This window comes from Apostichopus japonicus, chromosome 20 (assembly GCF_037975245.1).
Source record: "Apostichopus japonicus isolate 1M-3 chromosome 20, ASM3797524v1, whole genome shotgun sequence".
Lineage (NCBI taxonomy): Eukaryota > Metazoa > Echinodermata > Holothuroidea > Aspidochirotida > Stichopodidae > Apostichopus > Apostichopus japonicus.
This window is the reverse complement of record NC_092580.1, coordinates 34,583,801-34,603,315: the sequence shown is the minus strand read 5'-3', so window position 1 is coordinate 34,603,315 and position 19,515 is coordinate 34,583,801. Positions and strand designations below refer to the sequence as shown.

The 19,515-nt window shown below is 38.8% G+C and overlaps 1 protein-coding gene across 2 annotated transcripts in view; it reads left to right on the top strand.

Moving 5' to 3' along the window:
* The window catches only part of LOC139961721 (F-box and leucine-rich repeat protein 13-like), a 38,039-nt gene extending 21,699 nt beyond the window's left edge, over window positions 1-16,340 (top strand). For both annotated transcript variants that reach the window (XM_071961152.1, XM_071961151.1), the window contains 4 exons: window positions 705-831; window positions 13,150-13,368; window positions 14,060-14,223; window positions 14,802-16,340. In XM_071961152.1, coding sequence (XP_071817253.1) covers window positions 705-831; window positions 13,150-13,368; window positions 14,060-14,223; window positions 14,802-15,090 — 799 coding nt within the window. In that variant the 3' untranslated portion in view covers window positions 15,091-16,340. The remainder of the gene's footprint in view (window positions 1-704; window positions 832-13,149; window positions 13,369-14,059; window positions 14,224-14,801) is intronic.
* Window positions 16,341-19,515: the final 3,175 nt, after the last annotated feature.

The following is a 19,515-nucleotide window of genomic DNA, read 5'->3' as shown; positions in this document are numbered from 1 at the left end:
CTAACTCGAGTAACATAAACCACAAAGGTGTTTTATCCATTAAGACGTCTTAGGCACGATACTGCCAACGTCTGCAGTTAGTACAGTGCCTCACTTCACACTGTCCAAGCTGTCACACTTAGGGACGTCTAAGGCACGATACTGCCAACGTCTGCAGTTAGTACAGTGCCTCACTTCACACTGTCCAAGCTGTCACACTTAGGGATGCAGGTTCTTTACAAACTTGTATGTCAATAATACTAATAGGGGCTGCCAGCATTACAGCCATATATATTCTAAAAATCTGCAGAATTATGATATTGTTTACTAAAGGCCTATTTGATTGATATTACGGCCAAATACGTTTTCTAAAATAGCAATTTTTCTACGGCAAAATTGGTCAAATTGGCAGACTTGGTTAATTAAAGATATTTCAAATCCAGATATTGTAGGCAATTATTTGTAGGCATTATAAATTCACCTAGACACCAACGTCAGCCATTAAAAACAAGGATATGTCTGGGAAAATTGGAATGTCTCGTAACCCTAATCAATAGTATCAAACAGTCCACTGTGTTTGGTGTAGTGTATCTGTTGTTACCATGATAATAGACAATTAATTTTTAGTATAATGGTAATTTGGGTCTCCTGGAAAGAGGGATTTAGTGAATCAGTTTGACATTCTGTGGCATAATCTCTTTCAAACCTTTGCTTACTATCAACAGGTGTTACAACCTGGTGTATGGAAAATTCTGCTTCAGTGAACATATAACTGATGCAGGTGCAGAGATGCTGGGTAACATGCCTGTCTTAGCTAGCGTGGACATCTCTGGGTGTAACATCACTGACACGGTAAGTCTAGATATGCTTTCATGAACACAGACACTCTAAGAAGAACTCTTAGGGACTTCATGGTGTTGAAATCTGTAGCAAACTTTGTTATAAAAGGAATATAAAAGTTGTAAAAGAAATATTGTTGCACACTGATAACTTCTGGTCTCACTTTATTACTCATGCTTTCTCTGTGTTTGTCTAAATGGACATGTCATCTTCTGACCACACATAATGTGAACAGATATTCTATCTTCTAGTCTCTCTTTAACAAACATGCCGCCTACTTATCTATGTGAATGGACACGATATCTTCTAGTCTCTCTTTAACAGACGTGCCGTCTACTTATCTATGTTAACGGACACGATATCTTCTAGTCTCTCTTTAACACACGTGCCGCCTACTTATCTATGTGAATGGACACGATATCTTCTAGTCTCTCTTCAACACACGTGCCGTCTACTTATCTATGTGAATGGACACGATATCTTCTAGTCTCTCTTCAACACACGTGCCGTCTACTTATCTATGTTAACGGACACGATATCTTCTAGTCTCTCTTTGACAGACGTGCCGTCCACTTATCTAGGTTAACGGACACGATATCTTCTAGTCTCTCTTTGACAGACGTGCCGTCCACTTATCTAGGTTAACGGACACGATATCTTCTAGTCTCTCTTTGACAGACGTGCCGTCCACTTATCTAGGTTAACGGACACGATATCTTCTAGTCTCTCTTTGACAGACGTGCCGTCCACTTATCTAGGTTAACGGACACGATATCTTCTAGTCTCTCTTTGACAGACGTGCCGTCCACTTATCTAGGTTAACGGACACGATATCTTCTAGTCTCTCTTTGACAGACGTGCCGTCCACTTATCTAGGTTAACGGACACGATATCTTCTTGTCTCTCTTTGACAGACGTGCCGTCCACTTATCTAGGTTAACGGACACGATATCTTCTTGTCTCTCTTTGACAGACGTGCCGTCCACTTATCTAGGTTAACGGACACGATATCTTCTTGTCTCTCTTTGACAGACGTGCCGTCCACTTATCTAGGTTAACGGACACGATATCTTCTTGTCTCTCTTTGACAGACGTGCCGTCCACTTATCTAGGTTAACGGACACGATATCTTCTTGTCTCTCTTTGACAGACGTGCCGTCCACTTATCTAGGTTAACGGACACGATATCTTCTTGTCTCTCTTTGACAGACGTGCCGTCCACTTATCTAGGTTAACGGACACGATATCTTCTTGTCTCTCTTTGACAGACGTGCCGTCCACTTATCTAGGTTAACGGACACGATATCTTCTTGTCTCTCTTTGACAGACGTGCCGTCCACTTATCTAGGTTAACGGACACGATATCTTCTTGTCTCTCTTTGACAGACGTGCCGTCCACTTATCTAGGTTAACGGACACGATATCTTCTTGTCTCTCTTTGACAGACGTGCCGTCCACTTATCTAGGTTAACGGACACGATATCTTCTTGTCTCTCTTTGACAGACGTGCCGTCCACTTATCTAGGTTAACGGACACGATATCTTCTTGTCTCTCTTTGACAGACGTGCCGTCCACTTATCTAGGTTAACGGACACGATATCTTCTTGTCTCTCTTTGACAGACGTGCCGTCCACTTATCTAGGTTAACGGACACGATATCTTCTTGTCTCTCTTTGACAGACGTGCCGTCCACTTATCTAGGTTAACGGACACGATATCTTCTTGTCTCTCTTTGACAGACGTGCCGTCCACTTATCTAGGTTAACGGACACGATATCTTCTTGTCTCTCTTTGACAGACGTGCCGTCCACTTATCTAGGTTAACGGACACGATATCTTCTTGTCTCTCTTTGACAGACGTGCCGTCCACTTATCTAGGTTAACGGACACGATATCTTCTTGTCTCTCTTTGACAGACGTGCCGTCCACTTATCTAGGTTAACGGACACGATATCTTCTTGTCTCTCTTTGACAGACGTGCCGTCCACTTATCTAGGTTAACGGACACGATATCTTCTTGTCTCTCTTTGACAGACGTGCCGTCCACTTATCTAGGTTAACGGACACGATATCTTCTTGTCTCTCTTTGACAGACGTGCCGTCCACTTATCTAGGTTAACGGACACGATATCTTCTTGTCTCTCTTTGACAGACGTGCCGTCCACTTATCTAGGTTAACGGACACGATATCTTCTTGTCTCTCTTTGACAGACGTGCCGTCCACTTATCTAGGTTAACGGACACGATATCTTCTTGTCTCTCTTTGACAGACGTGCCGTCCACTTATCTAGGTTAACGGACACGATATCTTCTTGTCTCTCTTTGACAGACGTGCCGTCCACTTATCTAGGTTAACGGACACGATATCTTCTTGTCTCTCTTTGACAGACGTGCCGTCCACTTATCTAGGTTAACGGACACGATATCTTCTTGTCTCTCTTTGACAGACGTGCCGTCCACTTATCTAGGTTAACGGACACGATATCTTCTTGTCTCTCTTTGACAGACGTGCCGTCCACTTATCTAGGTTAACGGACACGATATCTTCTTGTCTCTCTTTGACAGACGTGCCGTCCACTTATCTAGGTTAACGGACACGATATCTTCTTGTCTCTCTTTGACAGACGTGCCGTCCACTTATCTAGGTTAACGGACACGATATCTTCTTGTCTCTCTTTGACAGACGTGCCGTCCACTTATCTAGGTTAACGGACACGATATCTTCTTGTCTCTCTTTGACAGACGTGCCGTCCACTTATCTAGGTTAACGGACACGATATCTTCTTGTCTCTCTTTGACAGACGTGCCGTCCACTTATCTAGGTTAACGGACACGATATCTTCTTGTCTCTCTTTGACAGACGTGCCGTCCACTTATCTAGGTTAACGGACACGATATCTTCTTGTCTCTCTTTGACAGACGTGCCGTCCACTTATCTAGGTTAACGGACACGATATCTTCTTGTCTCTCTTTGACAGACGTGCCGTCCACTTATCTAGGTTAACGGACACGATATCTTCTTGTCTCTCTTTGACAGACGTGCCGTCCACTTATCTAGGTTAACGGACACGATATCTTCTTGTCTCTCTTTGACAGACGTGCCGTCCACTTATCTAGGTTAACGGACACGATATCTTCTTGTCTCTCTTTGACAGACGTGCCGTCCACTTATCTAGGTTAACGGACACGATATCTTCTTGTCTCTCTTTGACAGACGTGCCGTCCACTTATCTAGGTTAACGGACACGATATCTTCTTGTCTCTCTTTGACAGACGTGCCGTCCACTTATCTAGGTTAACGGACACGATATCTTCTTGTCTCTCTTTGACAGACGTGCCGTCCACTTATCTAGGTTAACGGACACGATATCTTCTTGTCTCTCTTTGACAGACGTGCCGTCCACTTATCTAGGTTAACGGACACGATATCTTCTTGTCTCTCTTTGACAGACGTGCCGTCCACTTATCTAGGTTAACGGACACGATATCTTCTTGTCTCTCTTTGACAGACGTGCCGTCCACTTATCTAGGTTAACGGACACGATATCTTCTTGTCTCTCTTTGACAGACGTGCCGTCCACTTATCTAGGTTAACGGACACGATATCTTCTTGTCTCTCTTTGACAGACGTGCCGTCCACTTATCTAGGTTAACGGACACGATATCTTCTTGTCTCTCTTTGACAGACGTGCCGTCCACTTATCTAGGTTAACGGACACGATATCTTCTTGTCTCTCTTTGACAGACGTGCCGTCCACTTATCTAGGTTAACGGACACGATATCTTCTTGTCTCTCTTTGACAGACGTGCCGTCCACTTATCTAGGTTAACGGACACGATATCTTCTTGTCTCTCTTTGACAGACGTGCCGTCCACTTATCTAGGTTAACGGACACGATATCTTCTTGTCTCTCTTTGACAGACGTGCCGTCCACTTATCTAGGTTAACGGACACGATATCTTCTTGTCTCTCTTTGACAGACGTGCCGTCCACTTATCTAGGTTAACGGACACGATATCTTCTTGTCTCTCTTTGACAGACGTGCCGTCCACTTATCTAGGTTAACGGACACGATATCTTCTTGTCTCTCTTTGACAGACGTGCCGTCCACTTATCTAGGTTAACGGACACGATATCTTCTTGTCTCTCTTTGACAGACGTGCCGTCCACTTATCTAGGTTAACGGACACGATATCTTCTTGTCTCTCTTTGACAGACGTGCCGTCCACTTATCTAGGTTAACGGACACGATATCTTCTTGTCTCTCTTTGACAGACGTGCCGTCCACTTATCTAGGTTAACGGACACGATATCTTCTTGTCTCTCTTTGACAGACGTGCCGTCCACTTATCTAGGTTAACGGACACGATATCTTCTTGTCTCTCTTTGACAGACGTGCCGTCCACTTATCTAGGTTAACGGACACGATATCTTCTTGTCTCTCTTTGACAGACGTGCCGTCCACTTATCTAGGTTAACGGACACGATATCTTCTTGTCTCTCTTTGACAGACGTGCCGTCCACTTATCTAGGTTAACGGACACGATATCTTCTTGTCTCTCTTTGACAGACGTGCCGTCCACTTATCTAGGTTAACGGACACGATATCTTCTTGTCTCTCTTTGACAGACGTGCCGTCCACTTATCTAGGTTAACGGACACGATATCTTCTTGTCTCTCTTTGACAGACGTGCCGTCCACTTATCTAGGTTAACGGACACGATATCTTCTTGTCTCTCTTTGACAGACGTGCCGTCCACTTATCTAGGTTAACGGACACGATATCTTCTTGTCTCTCTTTGACAGACGTGCCGTCCACTTATCTAGGTTAACGGACACGATATCTTCTTGTCTCTCTTTGACAGACGTGCCGTCCACTTATCTAGGTTAACGGACACGATATCTTCTTGTCTCTCTTTGACAGACGTGCCGTCCACTTATCTAGGTTAACGGACACGATATCTTCTTGTCTCTCTTTGACAGACGTGCCGTCCACTTATCTAGGTTAACGGACACGATATCTTCTTGTCTCTCTTTGACAGACGTGCCGTCCACTTATCTAGGTTAACGGACACGATATCTTCTTGTCTCTCTTTGACAGACGTGCCGTCCACTTATCTAGGTTAACGGACACGATATCTTCTTGTCTCTCTTTGACAGACGTGCCGTCCACTTATCTAGGTTAACGGACACGATATCTTCTTGTCTCTCTTTGACAGACGTGCCGTCCACTTATCTAGGTTAACGGACACGATATCTTCTTGTCTCTCTTTGACAGACGTGCCGTCCACTTATCTAGGTTAACGGACACGATATCTTCTTGTCTCTCTTTGACAGACGTGCCGTCCACTTATCTAGGTTAACGGACACGATATCTTCTTGTCTCTCTTTGACAGACGTGCCGTCCACTTATCTAGGTTAACGGACACGATATCTTCTTGTCTCTCTTTGACAGACGTGCCGTCCACTTATCTAGGTTAACGGACACGATATCTTCTTGTCTCTCTTTGACAGACGTGCCGTCCACTTATCTAGGTTAACGGACACGATATCTTCTTGTCTCTCTTTGACAGACGTGCCGTCCACTTATCTAGGTTAACGGACACGATATCTTCTTGTCTCTCTTTGACAGACGTGCCGTCCACTTATCTAGGTTAACGGACACGATATCTTCTTGTCTCTCTTTGACAGACGTGCCGTCCACTTATCTAGGTTAACGGACACGATATCTTCTTGTCTCTCTTTGACAGACGTGCCGTCCACTTATCTAGGTTAACGGACACGATATCTTCTTGTCTCTCTTTGACAGACGTGCCGTCCACTTATCTAGGTTAACGGACACGATATCTTCTTGTCTCTCTTTGACAGACGTGCCGTCCACTTATCTAGGTTAACGGACACGATATCTTCTTGTCTCTCTTTGACAGACGTGCCGTCCACTTATCTAGGTTAACGGACACGATATCTTCTTGTCTCTCTTTGACAGACGTGCCGTCCACTTATCTAGGTTAACGGACACGATATCTTCTTGTCTCTCTTTGACAGACGTGCCGTCCACTTATCTAGGTTAACGGACACGATATCTTCTTGTCTCTCTTTGACAGACGTGCCGTCCACTTATCTAGGTTAACGGACACGATATCTTCTTGTCTCTCTTTGACAGACGTGCCGTCCACTTATCTAGGTTAACGGACACGATATCTTCTTGTCTCTCTTTGACAGACGTGCCGTCCACTTATCTAGGTTAACGGACACGATATCTTCTTGTCTCTCTTTGACAGACGTGCTGTCCACTTATCTAGGTTAACGGACACGATATCTTCTTGTCTCTCTTTGACAGACGTGCTGTCCACTTATCTAGGTTAACGGACACGATATCTTCTTGTCTCTCTTTGACAGACGTGCTGTCCACTTATCTAGGTTAACGGACACGATATCTTCTTGTCTCTCTTTGACAGACGTGCTGTCCACTTATCTAGGTTAACGGACACGATATCTTCTTGTCTCTCTTTGACAGACGTGCTGTCCACTTATCTAGGTTAACGGACACGATATCTTCTTGTCTCTCTTTGACAGACGTGCTGTCCACTTATCTAGGTTAACGGACACGATATCTTCTTGTCTCTCTTTGACAGACGTGCTGTCCACTTATCTAGGTTAACGGACACGATATCTTCTTGTCTCTCTTTGACAGACGTGCTGTCTACTTATCTAGGTTAACGGACACGATATCTTCTTGTCTCTCTTTGACAGACGTGCTGTCTACTTATCTAGGTTAACGGACACGATATCTTCTTGTCTCTCTTTGACAGACGTGCTGTCTACTTATCTATGTTAATGGACACGATATCTTCTTGTCTCTCTTTGACAGACGTGCTGTCTACTTATCTATGTTAATGGACACGATATCTTCTAGTCTCTCTTTCACAGACGTTCTATCATCGCCTTCTCTCTTTAACCAGCCTGCAATCTTTTGCATACATGTGCTACCTTCTTTTCTACATTATGAATAGGTGATGAGTGGGATTTATGCTATGACAGTTCATCACCTACGTGTAACCTTTCTCTCTGTAGAATTTGACACATAATAAGTATACTTATCGCAGAATGGTGACACAATGGATACTTCATAAGGCCACAAGAGGTTACAATTGTGGTGATAAATATCGCAGACATAATGATAAAAGGCTCTGGTGTTTGAGTTAATATAGCAGTAGACTTGAAGAAATGATCATTAACTGTCAAAGGTTTCCCTCCAAATGAACTTGATGATCGCACCTTCAGATAATGACAACTTCCTGTTTACTTGTACTAGCAAAATACATTCAAGTTGGATGAAGGAGGTCAAGAAAGGACATAATGTCAATCTTGAATTGAAATAGAATATTTTTAATGACAGAAACATCATCTTGTTACTATTCATATGAATAAACAAATGGATGACTTAATCTGTTATTAACTGTAAATACAAGCATACAGTTACTAATAATATTATATTGTCTTCACATGAAGTAGATTAATTCCTCTAAGTTTATGTTAAAAAAAAAATAGTCCTATTTCAAACAAGAATAGAAAACAGGAATAAACTTAAATAAATGAGTTTTTGTTCTGGCGTCATTAATGTTACTACCTGAAAGCAGTTCTTCTTTGATTGCTATAAATCCTGCTATAACAAGATCAGCTTCATCATCTAATTCCAAATTTATCTCTGCCGGTCTCAAATCAGTGCCAAAGTCGCTCAAAATTGGAGCTTTTTTCAGCGTGTCTTACACACCCATCAAGGTGTGACTAATAAACAAATGTTGAGATAGTTTTCAGTGTACAGTTGTAATTATAAGACAATTGCTGCTTTTGTACATTTACACTCCAAAGGTTGCTTGGTCAGTCGCTAAAGTCTATCTCAAACAAGATAGGCTGTCTCAAAATTTTTCTACTCTCCGCTTTAAAAAGTATGAATTAATGCCTCTGATCTCTGTATTGAAGATTCTGTCCTACCCACCAGGACTTTATCATTTATTAGGCTTAACTTATCCATGGAAAGATTATACTGCTAGTTGTTTACTTTCAATTTGCATACTCTGTCCATATGGAATCTATTCAGGGTTCAATTGGCATAGACAGTCCATTTTGAATCTATTGTGGGTTCAATTGGCATTCACTGTCCATGTTGAGTCTATTCAGGGTTCAATTGGCATACACTGTCCATGTTGAGTCTATTCAGGGTTCAATTGGCATACACTGTCCATGTTGAGTCTATTCAGGGTTCAATTGGCATACACTGTCCATATGGAATCTATTTAGGGTTCAATTGGCATTCACTGTCCATGTTGAGTCTATTCAGGGTTCAATTGGCATACACTGTCCATATTGAATCTATTGTGGGTTCAATGGGCATACACTGTCCATGTTGAGTCTATTCAGGCAGGGTTCAATTGGCATAGACTGTCCATGTTGAGTCTATTCAGGGTTCAATTGGCATACACTGTCCATGTTGAGTCTATTCAGGGTTCAATTGGCATACACTGTCCATATGGAATCTATTTAGGGTTCAATTGGCATTCACTATCCATGTTGAGTCTATTCAGGGTTCAATTGGCATACACTGTCCATATTGAATCTATTGTGGGTTCAATGGGCATACACTGTCCATGTTGAGTCTATTCAGGCAGGGTTCAATTGGCATAGACTGTCCATGTTGAATCTATTCAGGGTTCAATTGGCATAGACTGTCCATATTGAATCTATTGTGGGTTCAATGGGCATACACTGTCCATATTGAATCTATTGTTGGTTCAATTGTCATACACTTTCCATATTGAATCTATTGTGGGTTTTCCCAAACAGCTGTTATTAACACAATCAAGGTTCTAAACCTGTTTGTCCTGTTGTTTTGTGAGCTTCATATACTCTTCTCACCACTGACATTGATGGAACGTGATAAATGTGTAACGCTGTACATGTATCCATCACAAAACAAGTGTATTTTATAGCTATTAAAAGAGCTGATCAAAGCAGCTCATTAAAACAGCTCATTAAAGCAGTCAAACAGCACAATCTCAGTGTTCATTATATTGAGTTAAATGTTGACCTTTACATACTCAACTGACATTCTCTAACTGATGTTGGTAAAATTATAAATTATCATCTTATGGTATTGAGATAAATGTTGACCCTTAAATATTCAAAGTCTGTTTACCTCACTGATAAAGTAAATTATTAATTATTATCATCTTATGGTACTGAGATAATTGTTTACCCTTAAATATTCAACTGTTTACCTCACTGATGTTCATAAATTTTAATCAACTAACATTTCTCTAACTGATGTTGGTAAATTATAAATTATTATCATCTTATGGTATTGAGATAAATGTTGACCCTTAAATATTCAACTGTTTACCTCACTGATGTTCATAAATTATAATCATCTTATGGTACTGAGATAAATGTTGACCTTTAAATATTCAAAGTCTGTTTACCTCACTGATGTTCGTAAATTAAAATTTATAATCATCTTATGGATATTTTGGTTGATAATTGGTTACAGGAGATCCTTTAATCTCAATATTTAAAGTCTTTGAAGATTGTGTTTTAGTTCCTTTGAATTCCTGATTTGTAGATATTCTGCTTCAAGAGATTAAGTAGGGATTTGTTGTGGTTGCTAGGTGAACTAGCATGCTGCAATAAATATCAGTGGTGTATCTCTAAGGCCAGTTAAATAGAGGATGGTTGAAATGACTATATTAGTAATAGTCTTCTTCAAGCTACGGTGTAAACACAATTCAAAATAAATATCATTGCTTGGTAATCATAAATAATTTACACATAGAGTTCATACAGCTTAATGTTTTGTGTTGTAGCAGAATCTTCTTAAATAGAGGCTTACTGGAGGAAAATAGACAGAGGAAAACAATTAAAAGAGACAAATTGACAGAGAGCTAACTTAGAAACTGAACAATATAGATTGGCAAGTTAAATGAAAACTGGGATGATAATAGGATTAAATGAATTTTTTAGTGGCAGTCTATTGGGTATATTTATGCAAAAACTCCATACTTTTTACAATCGCCACAGTCGTAGTGCAGGGATTTTTTATCCTATGATTCAGGAGAATTTTTTAACCTAGCGCCGACTTAATCTAATATATTTGAACAGTTGAAAACGATGAGCTCTGTGATATCATCACGGCACTTTGTTTCGGGGGCTGCAGGGACGCTATCATTAGCAAGCTACACTACAGCGAGGAAGTTCAAATTTCTGAAAGTAAAACAGCGAATTAGATGGAAATTTCCCAGTGAAGTTGCAAGTTACAATCTTTAGGAGAGTTAAACGTTCCAGAATTCCTGAACTAGTTCTTCTTCATAATGCGTTGTTCAGATATTTGTTATTTGAGGGATTTTTTTAATCACAGCCGTCGTACATTAAGTCTGTTCAAATTTCTGTGTATTGTATCAAGGCCAAGCTTAGAGTAAGAGTGATCAACTCAGAAAGGTGCAGCAATGTGAATAAATTAGCAGTGGAGGAGGATGGGGAAAGGGAGAGAAAGGAGATTAGAGAGGTGAGGTTGAGATGGAGGAAGGGGAATTGGTGGGAGGAGATGGGGAGGTTAGTCATTCATGTTAAGTAAATGAGGTTGATTGGTTGAAAGGCACTGAATCCACAGTGGTTCCCTGTTCAGATGAACTGAATATGACATTGAGCAGCGCAGGAATTCTGTTCTTGGGAGGAATCTAGGTACTTCCAAAAAAAGAATCGGTGGGAGAAGCTAGAACATGAAGACAAACCTCTCAGAAAAGTGTCCTAGGAAAGAAGTGAGATCTTGGCTCAGTTCTACTTGGTCAACTGCTGGGGGAGTGGGTGTCCTTTGGAGAGAAGTTTCACCTCTGCATCTGTGAGGGAAATAAAGACAAGTTAACTTCTATTGTTGGAGGTGGCTGAGGGTCATTTGTGGGCCTTGGAAAACTGCTGTGGGTGTGCTGATGCATGACTGAGATAATGTCTGCTGCACTCCCTCTTTTGCTATTAATCAATGAAGTACTTACTTTAATAATGAGAGTGCAGGTGGAGTGTGCTTCCTAGATGTGCCAATACCCAGAAGATTTAAGACGGATTAAGTAATATAATGTTTGTTGCACACTCTCTATGCTATTAATCAGTGAATGCTATATAGCATATTATATACAAATAAATATATAGATTATTTATAGCAGATTCTATATAGATCCTTATACAGATACAGATTATATACAGATCTATATATAGATTATATAGATTATATATAACAGATTATATACAGATCTATAGATTATATCAGATTATATACAGATCTATAATAGCTTATATAGATTATATATAACAGATTATAGCAGATGATATACAGATCTATAGATTATATCAGATTATATACAGATCTATAATAGCTTGTATATAGATTATATATAACAGATTATATACAGATCTATATACAGATTATATATATATAGCAGATGATATACAGATCTATATATAGATTACATCAGATTATATACAGATCTATAATAGCATATATAGATTATATATAACAGATTCTATAGAGATATATAAAGATTATATATAGTAGATACATATCTATATATGTATGTATGTATTTTAGATCCTCCTGCAAACAGGAACTCGCGAAGAAGCCATCATTGGCTTATCAAAGCCGCAAGCTGACCGAAGTCAGTCTCTTACGTTCATATTTAACGTCCATGATTATGAATTGTCAATTGTCAACAACTCTGTAACTGGACGACATACATTAATCTTGGAGTAACTCAAACCGGGGACCTTATGATTGGAAGGCACCGGCATTAACCACTGAGCTAACACTCCAGTAAACATATATAGATTATATAAAATTATATAATGATCTATATATAGATGATATAGCAGATAATATACAGATCTATACATAGATTGTATATTACAGATTACATACAGATCTATATATAGCTACACAGAGCTTATTTTATATTATACATATATCACATAATAATTGTTTTATATGAGAATGATGTTATTAGCACACACTTCTCAGCTTATCAGATATAGCGTGGAGTTTGAAAGCCTGGGCATGTTTGATGTTGAGTCTCATCATGCCTACAGGATCATGCTCATACACAACAAATCATTTGGAATGGCACATGCGTCATGAATTTGCTATTTTTTCTTTTGTGGAACCTTGCCCTCTGTGGTAGTCATCTAAAGGGAATTACCTATACAATTCAGTTCCTTGGAGTGACAATAGAGGCATATTAAATGCTTTTCTTTTCCTACTAATATCACTCAACTTTTTCTTTGGCTGCAGGGATTGGGAGCATTAGGGAATAATGTCAGCCTTCGGGATACGACTCTTGCAGAATGCTTCCAGATTACTGACCTCGGGGTCCAGAAATTTGCTCAGCAGTGCCGTGATCTTGAGAGACTAGACATTTCACACTGTACTGAACTAACAGATGTAGCCATCAAAAACTTGGCTTTCTGTTGCAGAAGACTAACAGTTCTCAGTTTAGCTGGTTGTAGCAAAGTGAGTATGCTGTATATGTTGTGGTAAATTTCACGCTAAGTGTCCATATACATGTATGTTGTATGTGTTGTGGCATACTTCATTCTAAGTGGTAATGTGTGTTGTATATGTTGTGGTTTACTTCATGGTAAGTGTCAATATGTTGTATGTGTTGTGGTATACTTCATGCTAAATGTCCATGTATGCTGTATATGCTGTGGTATACTTCATGCAAAGTGTCAATGTAAATTGTATGTGTTGTGGTATACTTCATGCAAAGTGTCAGTGTATATTATATATGTTGTGGTGTACTTCATGCTAAGTGTCAGTGTATGTTATATATGTTGTGGTTAACTTCATGCTAAATGTTCATGTATGATGTATGTTGTGGTATACTTCATGCTAAGTGTCAGTGTATGCTGTATATGTTGTGCTATACTACATGCTAATGTCCATATATGTTGTATGTGTGTGGTATACTTTATGCTAAGTTGCAGTGTATCTTGTATATGTTGTGCTGTACCTCATGCTAAGTGTCCGTGTATGTTGCATGTGTTGAAGAGGAAAAGAAACACATAATACAACATAAAAAGGTAAATGTGAAATGCTTGTACAGAAATACTTGGAATAATACAATTATAATCATCAGTGAAATTTGAAGAAGAACTAACAAATTTGCTGTGAACAAACTACTTGTTTCCATTACTTTCAGCTGACTGACCTGAGCATTCGATATTTGTCAGGAGTCTGTCATAATCTACTCAGCCTCGATATTTCTGGTTGCCCAAAAATAAGAGACGATTCCATGAGGTTCCTGAGAAAAGGCTGTAAAAGATTGAAGAAGCTCAAGATGCTATATTGCACTGGTATTACAAAGTAAGCACAAATAGTATAACATAGCCATAGATGCTATTATTTTAATACATTCAAGTAATTACAAATATAATACAATTACTATGGATGCTATGCTGCAATGGTGTTATGAAGTAATTATGATTAATATAACATAGTCTGAGATGCTATATGTGCACTGCTATTAATAATATGAAGTGGTTCAAGAAAGTATGGAAAGGTAATGTAACGTATTAGGAAAGTCCCAAATGGATTACTTATGTAATTAATCAGATTCAATAGATATGTTCTGAAATAACCACAGCATGTTTGGCATTTTGTAATTTCAGTGTTTCACCAGCATTTCATTTGTTACTTTACCTACACAATGAAAAAAAAGTATGGACTATGGATGCTTCTCATATGAAACCCTTCAGGCTTGTCTTGAAAAAGTTCTGTATATTTTATTGAAGAAACAGACCATTACACAGCAAACATGGAATATTGTTACAGTGATCCTAATTATAGTGCTAACTATTAAACACAAAAACATCATGAAACATGAGGCATGCCACGATTTACAGCCATAAGAGATTTTCAGATATACATCTTTATTTTGACAGGGAAACTTTCCAGAAGTTGGGCAGCAAAATTCCGCTTGTTTTATGGAATGATGACCCAATACCAAACACATTTGGACCGGGTCCTGAATACCTTCAGCTGATTGCACAGTCAAACATGTTTGTAGACTTTGAAAATGACACTGACAAAGACCAAACACAAACCGATGGAGAAGTGAGAAATGATAATGATGAAAGTAAAGGCAAGAAAGATGTTCCTGATAAACCAGACGAAGTGCAAAGAAAGGAGACTAACCCAGATGTGAACACCAATGAAGATACAGATAGGTGAATGCAAAAGGGAGGACGAAAAGATGTGAGTCCTGTCTCTGATCAACCAGAAGATGAGCCAAGTAGGGAGAATAACCCAGATGTGAACACCAATGAAGATATCGATAGGTGAATACAAAGGGAGGACAGAAAGATGTGAGTCCTGTCTCTGATCAACCAGAAGATGAGCCAAGTAGGGAGAATAACCCAGATGTGAACACCAATGAAGATACAGATAGTTGAATGTAGAACAGAAACAGAGAAAGTGTTTTAATCTGAATGTTAGTTGGACGTATTGTCATCACAATATAAGGATTGATACAAGTGTCCTCACCATATTAATAGGGGAAGTGTCTTCACTAGTGCAATATTAATAATGAAGAGTCTTTGGTTCCCGAAAATCCTGTCCATTTGTGAATCCCAATTAAATTTCGACCCCATCCAGCATTCAAAGCATTTATTCTATCATGGAAAATGACAAAGTATAATAATTATGCTTGGTTTACACACACAGGGCACAAACATGTGAAAGGCATCATAGGTTTGGAGGGAAGGTCTGTGTGTGGTGTGGGTCGTTGAATATGTCTGATTAACACATTCCAAACCAACCCTTTATTCATGCATAACATATTGTAAGAGTCTGATCTAGTTTATCCTGATGGTCACCGAGGTTCAAACATGCATTCAGTCAAGATGCTAAGTCAGTTGTTTTGTTTTTGAACTGCATTCCCCTTCATAGAAAGTTGCATCAAGAGGAGATCGAAGCATCTGTAAACAAATAGATTACTTTAAACAAACAGATAACTGTAAACAAACAGATAACTATAAACAGATAGCTGAAAAAACTGCAAGTTTATTCAGTTCATGAATGATGGATGACATTAAAAGCTGACAACCAAGTTGTATGCTAAGTTTCTCTGCGTTAATATATATATATTTAATATATATATATTTAAATGTACAAAAAGTTCAACCTACCAAGAGGGAAAATACCCTATCTTTGCCCATTACACAGTAGGGATACCATTGGTCTGACCTTTGGATATACTCGTCAGAACTTTCTTATATACCCTCTGTAATTTGAAATTAACCTTGGAATAAACCCTCATTACGTTCTTTCCCCTGTGAGAATATGAAATGATATATTCATCGCCGATGTTATTGTCTTTTGAAACTTTGTTTATAACAATGTAAATAGTTAAATCAAGCATGTTATCAACAACATGTCAAAAGCTGGATTCGATATGACAATAAATTAGAGTGGAAATCATCCATGTATTGAAAAGAGTTGCCAATGTTTATCTACAAACGTTATCAGTATTCTTCATCAAATAGTCCATGTGTTTTCAGAGATTGCAAGTATTTTTTCCCCTTCCATATTATATTTTGTAACATTTTTTTAATCAACAGAGAACATTTATAAATGTTTCAATTCCCTATACATACTCAAACAAGATAGAAAAAGGGAGGGGGGGGGGGGGGGAAAACATATCATCTGGTATCATGTAAGTAAATAAAAGTTGCAATTTTCTTAATAGTTTCCAAGGAATCATACGCAAGAAGTATAAATAGAAACATATTTTCCCGAAGAAACGAGTGGATGTTGTTAAAGAAAATTGAAAACATTAAATCTAATGATGTGATTTTCTCCAGAGGATACATTTATCTTATACTGACGAGAGAGATACTTTGCTCTGGCTATATTACTCTCATTACCGATAGCTCATGTAAACAACCCTTTACATTTTGTCCGCTAATTACCCTTTGTCTTGATAATAGGCAGCGTAAAGAAGTTAACGTTATTAATCATTCACCTCAACTTTCGTTTAAAGTATAAATTTACTACAGAACCATTGAAGTTTGATTGTAGTTTACAAATCTGCAGCATTTCCAAAACTTGTACGTGACTTAATGGTAGCCTGTAGGAGAAGTGGATAGCAATGAGGAGAAATCTAAGCAAAGTGTTGGAAAATCTGCTGTTGCCATAGCAACAGGGCATAATTAAACTGGATATGAATCAAATATCATGTTAGAAAAATATGTGCTCTTTTGCTCATTAGTTCCGTGCATTTGTATCACCCGTTCATTTCGATAATAGTACTACAATAAGGACAGACATTTGACCAAAATGAATGATAAATCTTTGGATTCGATCATATGCCCTAATTTCACCGGCAAGTAGTGAAATATATATTTTTCTAAGTCAATGGGGAAGGTTCGGCCGGGTAGAATCCATTTCAAAATACGCTTTTACAAATAACTTTTGACGTGTGAAGCGAGATATAAAGTGGTGACGTTCATCTAATTCACTTAAAATGTTACAATGGAGCCAGATTTTAACATTACATTTTTGCTAAACTAAACAGATTGCACTTAATCAGGTGGAACTGTTTGTTTATTACTATGACGTCATAGCCGTTTGTCATGGAAAAACAAGGAAATACAACGATACTTTCGGATTACAGTCAATCGTTTTGCGGGTAACATAAAAAAAGACAGAGATTAAAATGAAACAAAACTCACCCGAGCACGATAAGACATTGTACTATGTTAACATATATGTTACTGCGTGTGTCTCTAATTAGGATTAGCATTGCTTGTTTATGTGGCATATATTTGATTATTACGGAAGCGTATAGGAGACATTTAAATTGACGTTTTGACGACATTCTAAATCGTTAAAATGTCAAAAATCTGAACATGTACGTTTTGTCGTGATGCATCAACTCGTCAAGATGATAAACATCTTAAAGTTGACGTTTTTTGGAGATGCATTAAGTCGTCAAAATGTTAACCATTGGAAAACTGGCGTTTTGTCGAAAAGTATTAACTCGTAAAAATCACAAAAAATTGACGGTTTGTCGAGATGCATCTAGCCAAAACGTCAACTTTAATTAAGATATTTGTCACTTTGACGAGTGGTATTGGTCGTCAAAATATCAATTTTCAGGATTGATCACCTGTGATTAGAACTGTTGCATCTCCTAAACACATCAATTGACATGTCCTTTCTACGCTTCTGTAGATTATGAACTAAGACAACCTGCTGTGGAGGTAAACATTGCACCTGTTTGTATATTGACTTGAAGAGCGTTTGTTTCCGTCATCACCTAAACATTCGCATGTTTGTGTTTATAGTTGGTATGTTTAGTTTGGTAAAGAGTGAATTTTTAGATTGCTTTAGCAACCTACTTTATTTATATTTTACAAGCTACTTGCTTGTTTTAATGCCAGCAGTGTTCTACCCTCACGTAGATGACCACTGAGTGTGGTACCTTCATCAATTTGGAATAATGATATGCCATGTATGTAGGCTGTAAACACTGAATTATATTTGCATGTTAGTGAACAATATTATGTAAACTAACCTTACATGGAGAAGAGTTGATATTGATCAATGGTACGCATGATCTCACAAAGGTTATTAACAGCATTTAACTGTATCTGAACTAACATAACACACAATCCTCACTAGCAGCTTTAGAGCAGTATGTGTCATCGAGACATTATTGAGTAGTGACAACGGAAGGTAAAGGTTTTGAAACACCCATCTTATTATTTCACCTTATTGAGGTCCTATCAATAATCTTCGAAAGTAAATAATTCACCGGTCCATAATTGAACGTAAATAAGTTTGTAATAATATCAAGAGCTGACTGCTAACTCATCCTCGGAGCTCATTGTTAAACTCATCTTCCTAATCACCGTTAATCCCGTTCTCCTAGCCTCGTCATCCTCGGAACAGACTGCTTAACTCATCCTCGGAGCTCATTGCTGAACACATCTCGGAATCACCGTCAACCCCATTCTCCTAGCCTCGTCATCCTCGGAACAGACTGCTTAACTCATCCTCGGAGCTCATTGCTGAACACATCTCGGAATCACCGTCAACCCCATTCTCTGAGCCTCGTCATCCTCGGAACAGACTGCTTAACTCATCCTCGGAGCTCATTGTTAAACTCATCTTCGGAATCACTGTAAACCCCGTTTTCCTAGCCTCGTCATCCTCGGATGTGTATGCTTACCTCATCCTTACCTCATCCTTACCTCGTCTTTTGGAGCTCACTGCAAATCTAATTCTCGGAGTTACAAAAGACACATAGCTTATCCTTTTCCCTTTAATCAAGTAAAGTAATGCGACTCTGTATCAATTGAAGAGGCTCTTTTTTTTGGAATATTAACCTGTCGATCTATTTTCTTCAAGAGAAATTTGAAAGACAGGCCACGAGAGAAAAGAGTTGAGATGGTTCTGCAGTTGAACTAACATTCAGAGGTAGTTAAACCGTTAAAACAAAGCAGATGATATTAAAAGTAAACGAGATCGATCTGATAAGTCATATTAAGTTACCAAATATTATCGAATGCCTTGGTTATGATTTCATTTCACCGGTAGATTACGCCAGGTGTTTCTTAGGTTGATATACAATACAATAACCATTATAATAAC